Source organism: Rhea pennata, chromosome 1 (assembly GCF_028389875.1).
Source record: "Rhea pennata isolate bPtePen1 chromosome 1, bPtePen1.pri, whole genome shotgun sequence".
Taxonomy (NCBI): domain Eukaryota; kingdom Metazoa; phylum Chordata; class Aves; order Rheiformes; family Rheidae; genus Rhea; species Rhea pennata.
In genome coordinates, this window is record NC_084663.1 from 205,741,540 (window position 1) to 205,764,575 (window position 23,036).

At 38.4% G+C, this 23,036-nt stretch overlaps 1 protein-coding gene across 1 annotated transcript in view; it reads right to left on the reverse strand.

The window, feature by feature from the left end:
- FAT3 (FAT atypical cadherin 3) overlaps window positions 1-23,036 on the reverse strand; it is a 428,821-nt gene that overhangs the window by 50,635 nt on the left and 355,150 nt on the right. The window contains exons 12-16 of the mRNA XM_062577955.1: window positions 18,458-18,654; window positions 17,229-17,382; window positions 15,490-15,723; window positions 3,335-3,724; window positions 678-892 (exon numbers count right to left, since the gene is read on the reverse strand). Coding sequence (XP_062433939.1) covers window positions 678-892; window positions 3,335-3,724; window positions 15,490-15,723; window positions 17,229-17,382; window positions 18,458-18,654 — 1,190 coding nt within the window. The remainder of the gene's footprint in view (window positions 1-677; window positions 893-3,334; window positions 3,725-15,489; window positions 15,724-17,228; window positions 17,383-18,457; window positions 18,655-23,036) is intronic.

The following is a 23,036-nucleotide window of genomic DNA, read 5'->3' on the forward strand; positions in this document are numbered from 1 at the left end:
CTTTTTGAGAGAAGAATAAAAATTAGCAAAACAAGTATTATATCATCTGTACGCTACATTAACTGCTCCAACTCCCCGAAATAGGGCTTCATATTTTGTTAAACTAGTTACATATGAACTGCACACCATTATAGCATCAAGTCAATTAAAGTTTTGTGGGAAGTGTGTTTTACTCCTCTTGGACTTTTCCAATATTCTAGCCTTAAAAATTCAGAATATTTTAACCTTAGTACTCTATATAACCCTTTACTCCCGAAGCCAATATCTCCAAGATGAGATTATTGTGAGTTTTGGGTGAGTTTGGTCTGGCATGCCAGGCCACTAGTTACAAATATTACGTATTTCACTGAAAAGTTGAATTCTGCCTTCCCAATAAAGCTGACTTGTTTCCAGCTGTGCTGACTCATGAAATATGATGCCTTAAAAATTCCATTGTTCTTGGATAACATATCAGGGAAAAAAAAGAAGCATCCTGTGCTACTACTTTCTTTTTTGCTGAAAACTAGTAGCTGTCTGGAAAGCAGTAGCAGACAGAATATTGGCTAGAGAACAGGTCCAGGGATTTAAGATGCAGTAGTTATCATTATTAATTAGCATAGTAGTATTTTATGAAAGGTCATGTGACAGAACACTTCATGGCAGTATTCTGCCTTAATGTTGAACACAGCCTAACTCACCATTATCACAGAATCACCAACTGCGGCGTCTTCACTGATGACTGCACTGTAGACCACCTGGCTGAACTTTGGTGCATTGTCATTAACATCTGTCACATTTACGTTCACAGTCGTAACAGCACTCAGGGCTGGAGTACCTCCATCTTTTGCTTCCACTACTAAGTAGAAATCCTTACATGATTCATAATCCAAAGCTTCAAAAATGGAAATGGCTCCTTTGAAGGAAGGGAGGAATGTCAATGGATAGCAAACAACATCAAAGATTAAGGGATCTGATTATAGCAAACAATAAAGCATGTTATTTATCACTGCAGCACAAATATATACTAAGTTATTCTAACTGTAACACTGCCAATTAAATAAAAATGTTTGGTCAGGTTCCTACTGCTGTAATTTGATTAAAGAATGATGCAAATTGCACTTGGATTGCCTCTGCAGAAAGGACCCTCAAAAGACATAAAGCAATCAATGATTTTGGAAAATCACTTTCATCATAACTTTCAACAGAAGTGAAACATCATAATCTACCCATTTACATGGCTTCATGCATAGAATCTGTGGGAGAACTAGATGCAGAGTCTGGAAATTGTAACTAACAAGACAATGGACATTTAACCCTACCTACCTAAAATAAAGCTTGTAAAGCTGTATCAGCAAAGCAGCCTTTATTAGTGAGGTCTGATTTTACTAATATTTAAGCATGACTTAATGTCTCATGAATTAAATGCCAATAAATGAAGGATAATAGCTTTGAGAAATCAGTTTCCTGTCATAACATGACTAAGCATGAGCTTAGCCAGTCAACCAGGTTTAAAAATTTAGGCCTCCCTTGTCCCTCATCACCCAGTCAGAGCTAAGACTCTCTGTAACTCAACTCATTCCATGCACCAAGATCTCCTCTAGGGCAGAAATGCTTTTCATACAAGTCCTCTCTTTGTTTCTCGTGTATCCATGATCTTACCCTTCTTCCCCCACCCCCACCCCAGTTACTAGCAATACCTTGAAGGAGGTAATATTAAGCACAGTAGCAAAGTCTTAAAACCTCAGCAAGACAAATCTTTCCAGCACGGACTCATCAGGAACAGGAATGTAAGGGAATTTAGAGGTCATTTAGTCCAACTGCTGCCCCAGGTAAATGTAACAGTTCTTGAAAATACTCATCTATAATGTTCTTAAAAACCTCCAACATCAGGTTCTTAACCTTCTCAGGCAAGGTACTCAAGTACTTAACTATCATTAGCATCCTCTTTTTACAGGTTTGAATACTCTCATCATGCTTTTCTAGCTTGAATAGCACCAATTCCTTCAGTCCTTCCTTGCAAGTCAAATTTTACAGATCTTGGATCATTCTCTTTAATCTCATCTGGACTCTCTCTCCAAGTGAATCCCACCTTTCAGCACGACTTGCTGAATCCAGGAGCCCTGAAGAGAAGCTTCTAAGAAGCTATCAGGGGGTTCCCACTGATAAATAATGCTTCTCATACCATTTTTCAAGCCCAGATCAAGCATGCTACATCAGCATACAGCTGTCTGGAATCTCAGTTCCTGCTTCTAAACTGATAATAATGGAGCTGTCACACATTAATGAATAATAAACATTTTTTTTCCTGTGTGATTAAGCTCCATTATGGGTTTTTGTTGATGTATCTTCTTGGCTTCATTGTCAAATGTGAAGTTAAGTATTGCTATCTAGGCATATTTATGTTTAAATTTTGTTAGCACTAATCAACAATAGGAAGATAAAATAACATAATTGAGCGTTATCTGTTAAGTCCCTTACAAGTAAGGCAGTGGCCTGTACAGAGAGTGGAGATTTTTGCTTGCAGTAATATAAAGGATACAATGCATCATTTTGAGATTTTCCAGGTTATAGATGTATTCAAACAAGTGTTACCTTCAGCTTTCAAAACAAAGATTGTTTAGTTCTGAAGTTCAGATGGCAAGTTTGTACTGGTCTTCTTGAATATTAAGAGAATAAGGGGATCTACTACAGAAATCACAGAAGAATCACCGATTACTGTCAGCTGCTGGATTAAAACCTCAATAAGGATAAAGAATATATCCTACTAAAGAAATTCAAACAAAGTGAGTCATTAGGACCAAACAAAGCAGCTCTTCTTAGCATTTCTTAGAAAGAAGCAGCAGCCCTTTAAAATAATTCCTGATGTATAACCAGAAAGAACACACAGCTGAAGTCAAGTGTCAGACAACACAAATCAGGAACAACCTAAATTAGTGGAGCCATGGACAGTTGTATTACCGTACAGTCACTGTCTGAAACATTAGGTTTGTCAGCTATTTGGTCCTCTGACACTTGCCAAGGTCTAGATTATTGAGGCTTTACTCAACTGGTAAGCATTACAATATTTTAAGTGATCATAACTGTAAGTTTGCACAATTTGGCTAATGAGATATCATATCTACTCTGGCTTCTACAGGCATACTAATGGAGAAAAGTATTCTCCACTAGAGTTGGGGCAACTGAGCATGACTGCAATTTACACCAGTCTTTAATGTAAAATTGTTTTTTAAAGGTGAAACTAATTACACATTGACAGGTTCTGCATCTCTGTCTTTGGAACTCTTTTGGTCCAACTAGTTTCCTCAAAGCATTCAAGTTTTTCTGAGGCACTACAAATAAAAACCACTTTACAAACCTGTTTTTGAGTTAATCCTGAACTTTCCTTTCTCATTCCCAGATCTAATGAGATAAGTAATTTCAGCATTAGTACCAATGTCTTGGCTTGTAGCAAAAACAGAAAGGACTTCAGTGCCAGGTGAGGTGTCTTCAGGTACTGTAACAAGATAATCTCTTCTTTCAAACACAGGGGGATTGTCATTAATGTCTAGTACTGTAATAGTAACAGTGGCAAATGAGGATAAGGTCAGCACAATGCTTTGATCTGAGGCCTTTACACTGATGTTATAGGAAGACTGTAGCTCTCTATCAAGTGGATGCTCCAAAATAATGATTCCTGATGACCGGTCAACTGAGAAGTAACCATCTGCAGAGTCTGCCAGGGAATAGACAACTTTTCTGTTCACACCTGAAAGAAAAGCAGATGTGAAAATGATGAAGCAGAAAAAAAAAAAAATACCCTTCTCCCTGTCTAGTGGAAAAATCTGCTACCACAGCGATCATTTCCAATGTGGTTAGAGCACACGTATGTAGGAGTACCTGAGGGTACTGGCTGAAGGTTTGGGAGATCAGAACATGCTCTTCTTATTTGTCAAATCCCTGTGGATAAGTTAAGTTCCTTCCTTCTGCATGATACTATTTTAAAAAAAGACCACTTTGCAGAACTGCTACGTAATGAAATTGGATAACAGAATCCAGATATGGTCCTTGCCCAGAAAAGCTTACAACTGAATTGGATGAGACAGGCAGTATGTTGAAAATGAAATGTCTCAGAGGACATCTTGAGGAAACAGAAACGTCCAACCAGGGAAATATAAACTCACAAAAATATATCAGGTCGCATAGAATGTACACTTGCTACTAATGCTGCCCTGATTCCACTACTGAGGAGCAAAATATCATAATAAGATGACACCTGTTAGACAAAAGCTGCACCAAAGAATTCCTGCAAGAACATGGACATTTTAGAAAGAAAGTGCTCCTCCTCCCCATTTGAGAAAAAAAAATGAATTTTACAATGATATTCTGTGTTTTTCAAATTCTGCCTGTGCTTCCCGATACAAAAATCCTATCCACCCAGCTGTTGAATATGCAGATCTCTATACTACAAGTTTTTGTCAGTAACAAGGCCTGAGGGGAAGGTAGTGACTAGCCTGTTTGCTGCACTACAGTGGGATAGCCATTTCAAATCTAATTAAAAGTGAACACAAATATAACTTCACTCAAGATCCCTTGATGCTGGTTTATTTTATACTTTGGTCCTGGGTGCTGCATTAAGAGATTAGAACTAAAACACAAAGATCCACTAAATTGGAGAGTCTTCGTTTTTAACATCTCTCACTTGAGCATTTGCTGCCCTTTTCGAAGGAGAACAGACTTTACAAGCCTGACATTAATCAGCCAAATAAGAGCTACCAATCCCTTCTAGGCATATTTTGTTAATTTTAAATTTGTGACAGTATTATTCTGCTTTCCAGTAGCAGCAAAGCACTGTAGAAATGACTGATCAAAAGCAGTACAAATCACATTTGTTTTCTGCTTGACGTAGCAGGAGTAAAGATCCACACAAGGGGGAGCTGGGGGACTCTCTTCTTCAGTCATGCTCACATAAAAGCTAGAGCAACTACAAAGTACTAGACCCTACTCAGGTAGCATTAGGAATAACTATCTGGCCTCTTCAGGGAATAAAGTTTTTATACAGTGCTTGAGACACTAGAGTATATTTCAGACATTCAGAGGTTTTTAAAATAAATAAAAGTTTAAATGCCTATATTGCAATGAACCAGTATTTTTATCACACCAGAACCTCTATATTCACCAAGACATCAAATATGTTATAAAAATCAGAGAGGTACTCCTTCAGCAAAACAGGCAAGGCAGACAAGGAGGGGGAAGGGGGGGGAAAAAAAAGCACTGTTAGTCCTATTTTGCACATGAGAACTGAGCTCAGCACAGAAACCAGCCTGAGACTCTTTTACGTGTTGAAACACCTAGACCCTGAGTACCCTGCAATCTGCTGGAAACCACGGTCATTGCTTCACCTAGCTCTTTTTAACGTGCATTTAAATATGCTGTCACTCGACAATCAACTAAGCTGATAAAAGTGAAACAAGAGCAAAATGCACTGGAAAGTGGAAGGTTTTGAGGGTCTGAATGGCTAGAGATTTGCCTGTATTTCTGGCAGGGGAGCATCTTCCTCTGTCAGGAATCCTTGCTGAACACGGGCGTTGGACTAGATGATCTCCAGAGGTCCCTTCCAACCTTACTGATTCTATGATACTTGTCATAACAACATTTGGGCGTAATACAGAACATTTAGATAGTATGTTCTTTAAGAGCACGAATAGCTAGAATGGGGATGGCTTACCCATGACCTGTGTCCTGAAACACTCCAAAACTTCAGCAAGAAGATCTTGCAAAGGATAGTGGAGAGGCATGATTTGGTGCATTTGACAACACATGGAATGTGTTTACGTACAAAAAGTGATAACTCCGGTGACTACAATCTGATCAAAATATAATCAGATCACTCTCCTTGGACTCTGCTATTTAACAGTGATTAACTAACAAAATACGGCAAGTGATTGTTAGTGATCCCACAAAGGGGCCAATTCAGATACACATTTTGGATTTCTGGACTCTAAGATAAGGGATTTCTAGGCAGAAATTGAGAGCTACTTTTTGAAGACAAATGTTTCTCTTCCGTTGTTTTCCAAGAGACAAATACTAGTTTGATGATGAGAACAGCCTTATTTTGCCCATAGAACCTAAAGGAAAGCCTCTTAGGGGTGAAATTGCTATTTTATATGAAGAGAAACAGAAAATCAGGATTGGAAGATCTCAGCTGGGACACTCGCAGATAACAATCCTTGATGACTTTCAAGCACAGGCAGAACTGAAGAAATACACATCTCAGCCACCTGCTGCTTTGCTCCTTAAGTGATCTGTGGGGCTGGATTTTAATGCTTGGTTCTTGTGAGGAAAATGCATTCAGTGAGAAGCTGCTGCAGGAAAAGCACTTAGAAAAAAGCATTGAATTCTATCAGTAGCTGTCTCCCCTCAGGTTCTTGATCTGAGGATGGAAAAAAAAATGGGCAGGAGGTATAGATGAGGTAGTAGGTTATTTCTACTGAGATCCAAGATTCTCGAGTCTTATGGGCTACCACTTTCTGAGAAAGAAGCTTCTAGCAGTTTGTGCCAGTGGCAGCCCTGACATAGAGATGATGGCAGAGCCTGATGCGATTGCAAAGGAGATCTTCTGTGAGAAGGAAACAACTGCTCCAGCCCCGTTGTTCCTGCATCAGCGATGAGAGCAATCCTTCCGCACTGCCTGCCCACAGCTGTCGGGGGATTAATGTTTGCAAACTGCGCTCTGTCTATTCACTTGCTCACTTAACTTCTCTGATTTCTAAGGTGCCAATCACTAATAAAAGCTATTTGAACATGGAAAGCTTTGCAGGAATTGTTATTACTAGATAAGGATTACAGTATATTTTTTTAAAAAAATAAAGAAATAAAACAAGTGTGTTTTACATTTAGACTTGTATTAGCATGTGATAGAGTACTGCCCTTTGCCAAATCTCTGACTTGAAGAGCTTGGGTAACTTATAGGTCTTTACTACCTCAAATGCCATCCTTCAAGCAGTTTTTTTTTCTTGTTTTCTTCTGTACTAAAACAGAGTAGGTACTGAATGTCACAAAATGACATGTTGTGTATCCTTACTACTGCAAATAGTACCAGGCAAATAAAATACTTTTCTTTATAACATAGGGATCACATTCCTCCTTGTCTTAACTTGAAAATGGTGGCGTTACAACATGGGTTGATCCAGACTGCCATCAATAAAGGGTTGACCATTATAACAACAGATACAATCCTCATCTAACAGTGAATTTCTGAGGTAGGCTTTACCTGCTTACTGTATCACATAGAAATTAAGATTTATATATGATAAAGTCACTACACGGTGTACTTCTTCTTCCTGTTTTCATCTACCATCCCAAACTCAGTATCTAATATGTTTCCTCAAGTACAGCTAGCCTACCTCTTTCTTATTTATCTGAGGAAAATGAAGTTTAACTTTGCCAGCTACTAATTTCAGCTGCTAATACAGGAGTTTCATAAGAAACCCAAACAGGAAGATTCAGGAAAGGTCACTTCTGAAAATCTTGGGAAAGGAGTAATGGCAAGCATTAAAAATAAACAATCAAGAAGTAAAACAGAAAGCTGCCCAGAAAGAGAGCTGTAAAATTAGCTATTATTTTTCAAGTTAGCAGTGATTTGTAAGCACGATATCTGATTACTGTGCTTCCTCTTGCCTCCGTGTTTCACGGTGCGATTATTAACATTGGCATGTACCTCTGGCCTTTCCTAATTACACAAACATTAACCACAACACCAATTACTGCAAGTTAAAAGGCCACAGCTTCATTAACAGTAAACAAGACACAAAAGGCAAACAATAAACCAGATTTTATAATTCCCTACTCCACCATTTTGAGATGAAAGAGAGAAATCTTGCCAGAAGTACCTTGCTCAACTGCAGAATATATAGCCCCGTAGGGTAAGATATTTCAAGTGATTTTTACAACTTAAGCAGAAAAGCAGCCAAGTTCAATCCATACTACCTCTACAAAGACATGGTTTGACTGCTTTGTGCCATTTCTTGGGGGGAATGATGGCCCTAACACCACAAAGACCTCTTCTCACACAAGTCCTCCAAGGGAATCATGGTACCATGGGATCAAAGTATAGCCACAGCGGAAGAGACAAAGACACTAACCTCTTCCCGAATGCAAATACTGGACATATACAGCAGGCATAAGCTTTTAGTGGTATGACACCTCACACTTGCATTTCATACCTTGTTTTCCAACTCAGCTGGGTCTGTGTGTGCCACTAGCCACCTGCTGTCTTCTGCAGTGGGATGGAAGGAGTCTGGATGGTTGGTTCTCTCTCCCTCTTTTTACCAGTAGAGGTTTCTATAGTCCAGGGTTTTGGCCTACCTGACTGAACACTTGATTTCATCAATGATCTAAGGTGCTTTGCATCTTCATATTGATCAGGCATGAATTTGATTATTTTTTGAAGTGTTGGGTGCTATACTATAATGCTTATTTGCATAAGCACCATTTTGGATATACCCACTTTACAGTTACACTGGCTGTGATAATACTGCATCTGACACCATTGGACAATGTATTATGCTAAAATATTGGTCTGTAGCAATGGAATGTGTATGTATGTATATATATAAGCTTATATATGCTTCAGTGACCCAACTTAAACACAGGGATTATTCAGGCAATATAATCTATTTTCCTTGTCATATATCTCATTCTCTTCTCCCACATTGCTTAAAATGCCTTGGAAATCTCAAAAATGAAAGAAATTCATAGAAATTACAGAACAAAAGGATAGAATGAGTCTTGTGAAGTCATCTAATTTATCTCTGGCAAAGGTAGGATGAATTAAAGGTATCCCTTCCCCTAACAGAGGTGTTTCCTTCAATGACGAACTTCCACAGTCTCCTTGGGGAACATACTCCAGGGTCTCACTATCCTTATAACTAAAAAACTCTCTCTGACTTTTTGCTGAGATTAAATAAAAATAACAACAGACCAGAAAAAAAGGTTCCAAAATCCATTTCCTTCTTCTTCCTAGCTACTTCTCCAATACCTGAAGATTGTTATAATGTCTCTTTGCAATTCTTTTTTTTTCAAGCACCCCCACAGCTCCAGTTGCTTTAATATTTGCTTGTAGCTGGCGCTCTTCAGACCTATGATCATCCTGGTGACTCTCTGGCTAGCCTTCATCTTTCTGGAAGTGATGAACCCAAAACCCAACGCAGCTTTTCAGCTCAGGATTTGCGACCACCAAGTACACAGAAAAAACTGTCTCCAATTTTACAGACTTAATCTTGTTTATCCATCTCTTTAAAACATTTGCTTTTTCACACCAGTACAAAAAGGTACATGTACATTCAGCTTGTGACTCACTGTAATACAGCATTTCTGTAGTTCTGCTGCCTAGTCAGTTATTAGCCAGATAATATTGGTGCACTTGATTTTTACCTAAATACAGAACTTAACATTTATTTTACTGATTGGCATAGTATTTTTCCAGACAACTTTTCCAATGATTAAAACCCACAGCTCCTGCTTTCATACTATGCTGGGTGCTTCACAGATCTTATGCCTGCTTATCCAGTCATGAATGAAAATAAGGGCAGGACTGGATCCAGTGCCTTTCTTAACTCATCCCTTCAGTGTAACAGCTATTGCAAACTTACCTGATAATAGTTTCATGTAGATGATGTTTCCCTAGCTTGCTTATAAAAATTTCATGTGATACAATTTCAGGCACCTCACTCAACCTACGCAGTATGACACATACTGCTTCTTTCCTTTCTATATAGCCTCTCAGCATGTTGTAGAAGGAAGTAAGACTGGTTGGATGACTTTTGCTTGCTGAATGGAGACCAGCTTTTAGTTGTCTCTTTGATACCTATTAATGCTCACAAGCTTGATTATTTTCTCTTTGTTTTTTGGGAACTGTAGTCACAGTCCCTTATTCCTGCTGTTTTCCAAACTTGAGCTGAGGATTCTGTTTACGAAGTCAAGTGCATTAGAGTGGAGGGGAGCAACAGGATACACATACTGATTACTGCAATGGTGTCCTAAGTGTTCACGAAGTTCCCCTGGCTACCTTTTTACAGCTTTAAATATCTGGTCCTAAGCATGATTCAATACTAGGGGCAAACATACTGACTGCTTACAAGGTTTAGTCTCCTTAGTGTTTAGGCATGAGAGGCAAGGTAAAGAATATGAAGTAGAGCTTGTTTAGGCAGGCAGCTAAGTTTTTTACTGTGATTCCAAAACACCTTGTTTGTTTGTCTCCCAACACTAGATAAATTGAAACTCCACAAAATCTGCTTACTATTTTTTTCTTGGCAATTTTTCAGGGGCCCAAAGTTCTGCATCTCAACTATCCTAGAAGTGCTTCTGCCCTTTTTAGAAGTGCAAAAATTAGGTTTTCTCCTGAAAATTCTTTGGGTGAGCTTGGAGCTTTTGGTGTTCTCTAGACCAGCCAAACCACACCGACAGTTTAGGCCTTTTCATATAATTCAGTGATGTCACACACTTTTCTTTACCTTAGCTAAGGAGAAAAGGCAGTGCCTTTCCACTCTACTTAAGGCACACAAGCCTAATGAAGAAAGTACCTGCCTAGGAAGGAGGAATATTAAGCTATAAAGCTATTTTTTTTCATTGAACAAGCCCTGGATAAAACAAACTAATATTATGGGGAAAGCAATCACCCACCAAGCTACAGAGCAATGCTCACTCATGTGCTCTTTCTTTCTGACTGATTCCTGATTTCTTTTACAAAACAACATCAATGAGGCCAAACAGGATCCCTACTTCAACTAATCTGTAACTTGAGTTTACGTAACCTTCCACTTATGCAATGTTTTTTGAATAGCTGCAGATAAAGGAATGAATAATATGGGTCTTCTGTGTCCTGCCTTAGTGCACTAACACCTGGGCTATTTTTTTTAAGGCAATGAGGGAAAGAGGTGGGTAAATACATAGGAAGCTCCATCTATATTTTAAAGAGAGAGTCTTCCTCCCCACAATATCTCATATTTATTTTATAAATGCCCAGACAATAACCAGATATATCTACCTGGCTAATGTTAGCTCACACCTACCTCAGTAGGTGTCTCCCACTGAGGAGGCTGAATGGCTTCACCAGGAGGGCTGATTCCCTTCTGTTGTAGCTCTTTCATTTTGTATGAAGAAGTGAATATTTAGCTCCCCACACAGAGAACCGGGCTAATTAGAGACTTGATTGATTAAGATTCTCCACACGAAAGGCAAATGCACTAATCAGAGGACTACAGAGTCAGTCTCATAAATCTCAGCCCAATTAGTATTTAACTCTACATAACTCTTAAAAAAAATGGCCAAATTCAACCACATGGATTGACCTGTATAACTTGGTTGTAGAAACTCTTCTATGGGATAGTCTCAGTTTTTTGCTGAACTAAGATTTCAGTCCCCATCTTTCTCCCTCAAATCCACTTAAGTGCACCAGCTTCAAATACTGAGTTCTTTTCTGACAATTCATGAGAAAACAGAGGTCTCCGTTTTTCCCCACTGCACACAAAATACTTGCTAGTTTTGGCTTCATTTTCAGCCTCCTTTTGCTGCTTTAAACCTGCAGAACCTTGCTGTGAGTGGGCACATCCTTGAGTGTCTGCTGGTTTACTATGCACCACCTCTCTCAAGGATGTGGGATGGGGCAACCTCCAGCTTAGGTGCCCAAGCTGTGCACTGCTCAGGGAGCCTGGTGGCACATCTATGTATTCACAAGGCCAAGAGACACACTTCTAAGAAGGTCTTCTCTGGCCTAGATGCTTTCTCTCTGACTCGTCATGACGTGCATCATGTAGCCCTGAACCTCAGCACACTGGGAGGGCTCTGCCTATCTTGTCTGCTATTCGCAAAAATAGGGCTGACTCCGTCTGGCAAGTGGACAATGAACTGAGGCAAATACAAGGCACGGACAAAACAATTCACATCAAAGATTATGGCAGCTGGTAATTCAGTAAGGCCTAACTGGGGCAAATGAGCTGGTGAGTGCCTTTGCTGCTATTCTAGGAAGAAACAAATTGCTTTGAATTGTATTTCTTCAAGATACTCCAAGCTTTGGCTAGCCACACTGCAACCTAGGAATCAATTAGTTCTTTGCAGCTTGCATGCATCTGCTGTTCCTATGCAATGTACCAGCATTGCACTCAGGAGCTGGAGACAAGGCACAGGGATGGAAGATGATGGCTGAGGACTGAGCAGTAACATCTGTGTAACTCAAATTTCTTTGCAACCACATAAAGGTCACTTCTGTCAAGTTTTTCCTCTACTTATGTTTCTGTGTTTTTCTATGTATTGGCAACCAAATCCATCTATACTAGTTGGTTGGGTAGGGGAACAGGGAAGTCTCGTTGACTTCATGCCAGCCATGGCTTAGGCAGTAGGGTAACAAAGATGTTGGAAAGCACTGGTATCAGGCAAAGCAGGGCTGGTTCACAAGATCATTCTCTTTCTGGGTGAAATCATAGAATGGTAAGGTTGGAAGGGACTTCTGGAGGTCATCTAGTCCAACCCTCAGTGTAGACCATACGGGGATCGAGCCTGTGACCTTGGCATTAGCAGCACCACGCTCTAACCAACTGAGCTAATGCAAGCCCTGCCTCCATCACAAATCCAGAGAAAATTCAGTGTGTCAGTAAAATCACTAAATTGACTATAAACATGGATGGTGTAGAACTGCCAGTACCTGAATGATCATGAAGACCCCTACAGAAGGATAGATGATACACTGCTTCTATTTAGCACAATAAGCGCTTGCTGCCTTTCGTGGACTGCACCATCAATCATCACGAAAATTGGCCTGATTATGGAGGTCATTCCTAAGGTAAAGCAACTGCAATTGAAGCAGGACTTTCTAACTGCTATTTAAAGGACCGTTGAGCTTGGACCATTTTGTCATTCATTTTCTTTTTCTGCTAGTAATGCTGCAAACAACCGGTACATGCATAAAAGGTGAAAAGAACTGGGAGTGGGCAAGCACCTACAGTTTAGGTAACAATTCAGTCTCCAGGTTTACTTTGATATTTATCAATCTTTTTAATTTCGTGCTTGCTGCAAAGTCCTATGCATGTTTTCTTCAGTGTTGCTGCTCTAGAGTAACCTTAATACTACTTAAACAGGCTAATGCTGTGAGTGTCTGATGGGGTCTCTCAAATAACTACACCCCATCCTTCACTCCAGCTCTTCTTGTGTCCTAATAGGAACAGGATGGAGTAATTTGGCACCTGGCTTTAAAGAAGTAGAAAGGGAGGTAGAAAATCCACTGCTCCCTGTGAGCTTCCTTACGAACTGTAAAAATCAGGATTTAAGATGTCTTTCACTTCTCAGTTTGCGCATTCCGAAACTTGATGGTGGCAAGTTAGTGGGAAATATTATCTTGTGGAAATATCAAAAATTCCCAGTGGAAGTAGGATAGAATAAAGAATTATTTTATGTTAATGTCAATACATTTCAACAAAGGGACATGCGTATACTTTCCTACAAGTGACTTAAATTTAAGACTCCTAGCTACAGGGAGACTTGCATGCTCCTAGAATTAAAAATTGCTTTAGCTAACAAGCACTTCTCTGCTGAAGACTGGTGGGGGATGGGGGAAGAAAACCCATAGTTCTCCTTCAGTGTGTCCAGCTGGTACAGCTGGTTTCTAAACATGTATCCAAATTACAAATACATTAAATAACTTATATTCCACTCCCTGAAATTCCCAGGATATTATGAGTTCCAAACCTTTATCAGCCATCAAGAGCACAAGGTAAATCTTCAATACCATGAACAATAACACAATTATTTTCCTGTTACCTGGAAATTGCCTTAATTATCCATTAGTTTCCGACCAAAACATTTTCAGTTTTATATTAAATGGTCATTAGGTGCAAATAGTTGCAGATCGTAAATCGACTTCTCTCAAGTTTTATCTCAACAGCCTCTATACTTGTATTTCTATCCTTACAGTACATGGCTCTTCAAAGCCCAAATCAGAACTGACAAATGCTAAGGCTGATAGTAAGATGTTTCCTGAATATCAAAAATTGATTTCTATGATGATTACAAGCTCCACAAATGTTTTCAGGATAAAGCTGCACAAAATACTACAGGAATATAACTATATTTTATCTCTGTGTTTGGAACATTACAGTACCTGAAATCTTTTATTATGCAACAATGGGGAATCGGTGATTTTAGTACAGACTAACACAATAGTAATTAATATAAAAACCAGTTTTATAAAAGAGAGTCACTTCATATGATACAGTGTTTATTTGATTTTCAGGTCTAATTATTAAAGTACATATCTCTTTCTTATTCATTACGTGCACCCCCGCCCTTAAGTTATCTTGTTTCAGAAGGAAGATGTAGCAACTCGCTCATATTTTTTTTCATAACTATCTTATTACATAAAGTTGATGCTAGCAAGAACTTTTATTGACAGCTTTTGATTCTAGCTCTTTGTGTATCTATCTTCCTTTTCTTGAATTCACCTCACTTACAAGAAAAGTGGTAATAAAAACAACAGTGGAAAATAACAATATTGGATGTTCAAACTGCTCAGTAGTTTACTACCAGTAATTGATGTTTCACTGCAGGACAGTATCATAAATTTTAATTGTAATTTTTCAACCACAACATATGATCAAGGTCTTTATAGATATATTAATGACTGCTTGCTGTTCTTTTACCGATTACTCTATATTGACATTAACAATCTTAATAACAATTGAGATCACCAGTATCCACTGTATTTTAGAAAATAAATATTTTAAAAATAAATGTTTTTTTCATTCAGTGGAAGGCTTGCTTTTTACTGTGAAGCTACACAAGCCAGTTTTTATAACACATCTCAAAAACCACAGAAAGTAAAAACAAACTATTAAGGCTTTATTTATGCCAACTGATGCAAATGAGCTAAAATAAAATCCAAGTTTTGTAAGGTTTAACTTTCCATTATTTTATATAAAAACTCCTTAGAATATTTATAATTGGGCCTAGATTTCAAGGTTAGGATCTTCGTATAATAAAATCTTGCACTTTAAAAGAACGTACAGTGAAAGAAGCAGAGTATTTATAATGCATATTCACAATGTACAACAATAGTTTTGTGCTGAGGTAACTAGATGGAACAAATGGGAGTTATAGCAGTATAAAATTGTAGCTAAACTGTAATTAATCAGGTGTACATCCCTATGGCACGTAACTATATTATTTGCATAAACAGAGGCATGGATATTCAGAACCATACTCAAAAAAGGAGGTAAGATCACTGCAGGAAGAAAAGTTGGAATTTACCCCCAAAACTCATGATAGCTATCACTGATCAACATAATAAAAAACTAGCTTCCATGACAGCTGTAATGCTTATCTTCTAATAGCAGCATAATGCCAAAATCAACCATGACCAGCTTGACATACAGAAGAGATAAAAATGGAAAAGGCAGCGATATTAAAAAAATTCTATTCCACAGTTCCACCAGCGCACACAGTTTTCCTGAGCATTAATTATTGTTAGCAGCATTATTCACTTACCTACATCAGGATCAGTAGCTTGGACTCTTGTCAATAAAGCTTTAGTGGCTGTATTCTCATAGACACATGCAGTGTAGTGATCAGATGAAAACACTGGTGGATTATCATTTACATCCTCTAAAATAAGATGGATTTCTGATTGGCAAAACCTGCCACCACCATCTGTAGCCCGGGCAACCAAGTTGTACACGGGGATTTTCTCTCGGTCGAGAGGGGCCAAGGACTTCAGCTCACCTAAAATCAATTAGTAGCTATCATTACTACTACTTTAACAACAATACTAATTCTAGACAGTGTGAGTATCACCAGAACATGTATTTCCCAGTTTCAGAAAAGCAAAAAAAAAAATCAACCTTGCTTATTCCAATGAATGAACCAAAAGCTCATGGAAGTTTCACTTTTCACTCCTTTCCATCCAATAAAATGAGCAACCAATACAAATGCAGGGAGGGCAAGCCACTCCTGATGGCCTTCCACATTATACCATTTCACCCGTGACGGAGAGCATAACAATGTTCTTAAAGTCTGTCTTTTCGCTACTCTTAAGATTTATAGATGTCCAGATACAAGTCTGTCTTGCTACAGAAAACACCTTGAATTTGCTGATGACAGCTGCTAAAAATGAAATGTAAAGTTTTCTAATGCTACTGTTCAAAAAAAAAAAATCTCTGATGTATAGTTTAGATCAGACTTCTTATTCTCATACAAAGGCCAGTATCACCACAAACATTAACAAGCAAAAGAGAGTTTACTCAGACTGTGAGAACTTTATTCACAGTCTGTTTTTCACAGCACAAACAACCACCAAACATCCACAACCAATCAGAAGATAAACTTAATCTTGTAAAGGTCTTAATTCACAGTTCAATATAAATTTTGTTATTGCAGAGGGCAACGGTTCCCCCTACACACACTGTTTACATCTCCAAACACCTCCTCTTCTGTCAGTCATGATGGCTGCAGCAGGAACACTGCCTCCAGCTAGTCAGAGAGAGGGGGCATTGCACATGGAAGGACTTCGTCTACCTTTACATAAACCAAGTTCCCAAGAATAACAGAGAGGTGGGATTTTTATTCACGGAAAACTGAGTTTTGTGTGTGTGTGTTTTAACAAACACAGACTCTGTATCTTAGCAGAGACAAGTATGTTTTTCGAAACCAGCTGTCAAATAAAAATATGCAACAGTGCTAATGTATATAATATAATAACATATTATAATAGTATATATTATAATAAATAATGAAAATATATAAAAATATACAATGCTTTGTAACACTTCACTGTTCCAACAAATTCATTACCGATATTCTTTCTCCCTCAAAATCCAGGTATAAAAGGACTGCCCTTGTCATAGACTCTAACTGTTTATACACCCAGACCAAAGTGGAAGAAGTGAAGCCCAAAGCTGCAGGTGGAGCACTGTGCTGGAAGCATCCCCACTGTTGTATCAAAAGACTCCAGGACAAGCGCCCCATATACCTGCAGCGTTGCTCAAGGTTTGGTTAGGGAACAAAAGGGTTAAAATCCACCTTCCTGAATACAACCTTCAATCTTGCAAACAAACATGTCCGTCCCTTCTTATCCCTCCTACAACTACTTCAGAAGTGGCCATTCACACCTGCATTAACTGGAGCAAGTGGCAACTTTCCAAACCTAATGTAACACTAGTTAATGAAATTGCACTCATTGATGTCTAAGTATTAAAGGGTCATTTGGAAACACCTTGCCTTCATCTTACCATTTTCTGGATCTAAGAAAAATTTACTGTTCCCAGAACCATAGAGAGAGTAGCGAATTTCACCACTGGAACCAATGTCAGCATCTTTAGCGCTGATTTTAAGAATTACTTTGTTTGATGGAATGTCTTCAGGAAACAATGCTGTGTATGCAACCTAGAGAAAAAAACAGAAATTTGGGCTATGAAGCAACAGGATTTTATAGTCTTTGTGCAAGCTTTTTTTAAACCCTCTGTAATGCATTTTTTCTATAAAAGAAACAATTTTCCTTTACACAACCCATTCCTAGAAACTCAAATCACCGTTAAGCTTTGAAGTGTCACAAAAACAATGGCAGTTTATGACTGTTAATTGGTCTAGTTTTAGGTGTAAAATGCAGTCACATTTTCTATCTTTCTTTGTTTCATCATACCCATGAAACCGAAACCTTGATGGGTGTGCTAATGAAGACAACTGTTTTTATCACATCATCCAACAGTGTTTGGGGGAGAGCCAGAATGGGATTCCCCAGAGTGGTGCTTTCAGTGATAGTGGTCCATCAGTGATAATATTGGCCTTGAAGGAACAGTAACCTTGAAGGAATCTGTTTTCTAATGGATTAGTTTTACCTCTCATATAGACCTTTCTACTATACTAATATCAGTTTCCCCTTTTGCTCTTTCACAGAAATAGAGAAAGTTAATGGTGTGGCCAGGCCAAACTACAGGCACATCCGACAAAATGTGAATGAGCTACTTTCTTCTGCCTTTTCCATCGGGTCTTTGGCTGCTAGCCATCTGCCAGGTTCATGAAGACTGGAATGAGGTTGAGCACATTTCCCTTCCCAACCCCTCATAACTGTTCAAAGTGGCCAGTTGGTTAACAATTGGTTGTGAAGGGAAAGCACATTTTTCTGCAGGAAAAGGGTAACTGTCCTATGCCAGTACCACCTCACACTTCTTTTCTTGAAAAAAGCAGGCTAGCAACACCACTACACAGAAGCTGGAGAAGTCTCCTCCAGTACCTTTGCTAACCCATTATCCTTTCACCTTTGCTTCACAGGATAGTTCCAGCCTGCTCCTCTCTCAGATCACTCCAGATCCTTCAGGTAAGACATTAAGAATGAAAGCAGATGTCAGCTGTAAAGAGCAGTGGCATACACAGCAAAACCATTGCTTTCAACAAAACGGTAGATTATAGTGAACTATAGATTGTGATTATAGATAGTGATTATAGATTATAGCTCACTCACCTGTTCACAAACAGGATTATTATCATTAACGTCAGTGACTGTCACTTCTACAGCAGCCTGGGTTACAAAAAGGCCATCAGTAGCGGTGATGTTCAGATAATAAATGTCTTGCTCTTCCCGATCAAGTGGCCTTTTTACATAAACCTTCCATTCATTCTGAACTAGTCCCAGAGCAAATTTTCCTTTGGGATTTCCTCCTGCAATGAGACAAGCAACAAGCAATAGGCTGGGGAGTCCTTGCAGTGCTCCCAGCTGGTGTAACCACAAACATATAGTCATCTTAAAGGACTTGGAGTAAGCAGCCATCATTCGTTTCACAGTGATAGGTGCTTTCAAACTCGCAGACTCAGGAAATCTGCAATGAGATTATGCCCCCTGTGTTTATTGCCCCCTGAATGCCTTGTTTGAAAGTGAAACAATAACTTCCAGAAGAAGCAAAATCCACTTAGCAGAGCTGAAGATGATCTCTTGTTTAGTTCCCCTTAAAGGCAATCAAATTCAAACTGTGAACAATCAATAGTCTTCTCAGGACGGTAAAATTGTCTTTCCACTTAGTCTCAAGAGAGGATGTAATACTCCGTAGCTCTTGTTACCAAGACAATTTCATTAGCTGTTGATTATGCAATCAAGGAGTGGAAGCAGGTTCTATTAAGGAATCCTCTAATGAAAGCTTTATCATACAGCTGAGTCGTTCTTCTGCTCATTATAATTCTAGTTTTAAAAAAGGTTTACATGGCAGGAGAAGACACATTAGTATTAAATAGTCCTAACAAGAGGTCATTGGAGGAGCGGTTTGAAGATAAGCACTACAATTAGATCAAACATATCAGAGAGTGAAGGCTGGTGAAAACCAGCAAGGAGTGCAGGAGATGAAGCAAAACAGCTTTTTATTATGCTGAAACACTGACAGTGAGCCTGGCAATGTTTTTTTCGCCATCGTTAAATTGTACAGTGACAAAAGCATATTGGGAGAGGGAAAGATCATCCTCCGGAAGGACGTAATGACATTTCACACATGGAAGGGTATGAAGAATTAAGGCAGGCGAAGCTCTTTCTTTGTCATCAATGTTTCTAATACTTATTTTCACTCCCACTTGAAGTGCTACAGTCCCCTGCCTGTTCCATGAAGGAACAACCTTTAACCACCTTTCTCTGTGTCCATCCTCAAACCTCTCTTGGTCCAGACAATAACACCTTCTCAGTCAGTTCTCCAGCCTTCTATGCCCAGCATCTAATACAAGTTTGGTCTGTAAAAATATGTGTGCACATTTAACAATTTAGGGTAGAGCACAACACAGGCCAAACTCACATGCTCTAGGAACTGAATAAGGATATAGAAAAAAATCATGCTGCTCCACTGGGTGAACTTCAGTTCCAACTAACTAGCTACTAATGCTCTTCTCACCTTATTAAGCTTTTTCTTGTGTTCTCTTGTGCACAACTACAATTTGAGAACTATCCTTCATGTATCTGATGCAAAAAAACAACATAAAAATATTAAGTATATGCTTATTCTTTCTTGTAGCAATATCAAGAATGCCAAAAACACTCAGTTTGGTTTTGCTCACAACTTATTCAGGGTCCTGACATGTGTCATGGGATCTGTGCAAGCTTAATGGAACGATCAGGTTTTTAAACCTTCCTCTCTACTACTTATGCTCAAAGTTTGAGTAAATAACTATAAGAAAAATCCCACAAAGATACATTAAGAACTGAATTTATTTGAGTTGCTCCTGCTGTCAAGTGATTAGATGTCATGGCTGTTGCTTCTGGTGTCACAATCCTGTCAGTTCCCCACAAAGCCTCTTAGCAAAAACAAGACAGAGAAGATCTGAACTTAAAAATGTGCTTAAAAACAAGTAAAAAAGTCTAATGCACATTTCAAACCTTCTTTGTACATCAAAAAGCAGAAAAGAGGTCACAGGCTGTAATGTATGCTTCTTTTTTTAATCTGCCAATGACAAGATAGACCAGTTTCTATTTAATATTATGAAAACTAAGTCATTTCAGACAGGCTAAGTAAATCTTTCTTGTTAAGTATCATCATTTGTGATAACTGTAATTGTGTCAAAAACAACATTGTAATGAATAAGATTTCCAGAAAATCACTGAGATATGTATTATACTTACAAAAGGCCCTGTAGCTGTAGAGTATAAAATTGATATATCAAACATAGACATTTTATGTTGATAGAAAATCTCTTTTTTTGACTAGAAAAACAAGCAACCTTAAATTTCCCACTGATCTCTGTGACAGTCTGGAAAAATCATCATAGGACTTAATTGAACTTTACTTAATCTGTTGTGATAAAAACGGACTTCCCCTAAGGTAGGTTACATCGTATTTCAATATGCGCTATAGGTCAGGTCTGAATACAGTCCAAGGCAATGTGAACCTGTCCATTGACTTGAGTCTTACTGTGACTATCAAAGAAGGTAGACTCCTGCTGATTACATTAAACTCGCTCTATTCAGGTTCAACATCAGCATAAAAAAAGCTTAACTCTCCTTTATAAAGGCTGTAATCGTGTCATAGTGAGTTTAATGTTGTAACACATTAATAAAAATGGTCTTAAATATTCTTATTTAGCTTCACGATATCAATCAGTGCTTTCCTGAATATTAGTTCTTTTATAAAAGGAAATGATTAACTGTCCTCAGTTACTATGAAGTAATACATGCAAGGTATGGGTATCCCATTGCTAAGTAAAGAGGGAAGGTAAAATCTAATTAAAACCAGCTGGCAGCTTTTAGGGCTGATAGTAACTCTAGCTTGGAGTAATTTTAAAATCACTGTTGCTTTGTTGTCGATGGAATAGCATTTAAATCATATACAGGAATTTTGGGAGTACATATAGAAAGGGTCCATGAGATTCCCCTCCTACCCTGACTCCCGACTCCCTACTCTCCTGGCCTTGTTTTTTTTTTCTTTTTGCCTTTATTCCATTAGAAAAGGATCAATTTGAACAGCCAGGAAACCTGTGTAATAAGCAGAAAACATGTGAAACAGAATTTATTCACATGTCCTTTTCATTAGCACTAGCCTCCACTTCTTTGCTTCTCAAGACTGGCTATATACTTCATTTATGGAAAACAAAGGTGGAAGGTATACAATAAAGTGTAACAGAAATAATGAGATGTAAACAGTAAAATACTGTCAAGAAAATATTCTTAAAAAGGAAAGGCAAAAAAATCAATGCTGTGGCCCAGGGAACCATTTTCCAGTACTTATACATATGTCCTAATGCAGATCTCATTCTGTAGTGATTAATTAACTTTTTCACTAACATATTTAAGCAGATTCAGTATCCTAGGGGTGTTCTAATTAATTAGTTTTTTCGCTCTGAATATGTAGATTTTCTAAGCGGAAGCCTGCTGACTACATGTATTAATGGATTCTTTAAAATCTTTTGGCAGTTTTCTTATGTTCTGCTTTGAATGTCACAATACTGAAGTGCTAGCTACAAAAAACACCCCAGTAACTTCTTAGAAAGACTCTGAGGCTGAAAGAATCAGCATTATCTTTTATCTTTTGTTACTTGAAGTTTAAATAATGCTCTCTCTCTCTCCCTAGTCAGCAAATAGTGCAAAGCCAAATCAAGCTCAAGTTTAAGAAAAGAAAAAAAACCCCAGCTAGATACAAATGAAATGCAGACACACAGTGATCCAAAATAAACAAATCTTGACATACATCATTACCAAAGCACACACAGAGGGAATTATAATGGCTAAAAAGGAAGCTGAAAACGAGAAGAGGAGAGTATCAGTTTTCATGCAATGTCCCTATTTGGAAGAGGGCAAACAGAATATTTACTAATTATTTAACATATTTATTTAATTTCTTTCTCTCATTTATGGATTTCTTTAGCTGCTTCAATTCCTAATTAGAACTCTAGGCATTTACATCACATAAAATCAACCAGTTTACCCTTCACCTCAGCTTTAAGATGTTGCATGTTTACTGAACTGCCCAAACAATAAAACCAGTCCTTTTAGCTTTACTATCAAAGATTGCACACACTGCTCTTCAACCTGCAATACAAGTCCTCCCCAAACACTTAAACATCTGTTTCTGCAGAGCTCCAGGATCTCAGAAGTGTATGTCCTTAGGTATCAGATGTTGCCACCAGGCAATTAGCGCTGATCCTGCCAGGGATGTTGCCTTAATGTGCTTAGGGTGTATTAAAAAGATGGCACATTGTTTGTACTGGACAATGAACCAGGCAGAAAAATAGTGTGAAATACTAGTTCTTTCTTCAAAAATATACTGTCCATCTTCCTTGTATTTGGCTGAACCAAGTTTAAACATTATTGTCTGTTCTTACATTTATGCGCCTGATGGAGCCTGACTAACATCAGATGGGTGCAGCAGGGAACTTTTAAGCAATTTACTGTACCTGAGTCCTAGCAACTGTCGTTTTTTATAGCTATTTTTTGTGGTTTACCACTGTTAAACCTCTGCTCTGTAATATCGGGCTGGTTCTAAGCTGGCTTATCCTAACCAAACATCAGCAGAACCTGGGTTTTAGCCACACTGCCTCAAATTACATAAGCAATGGTCTCAGATGAGGCCTCCAAA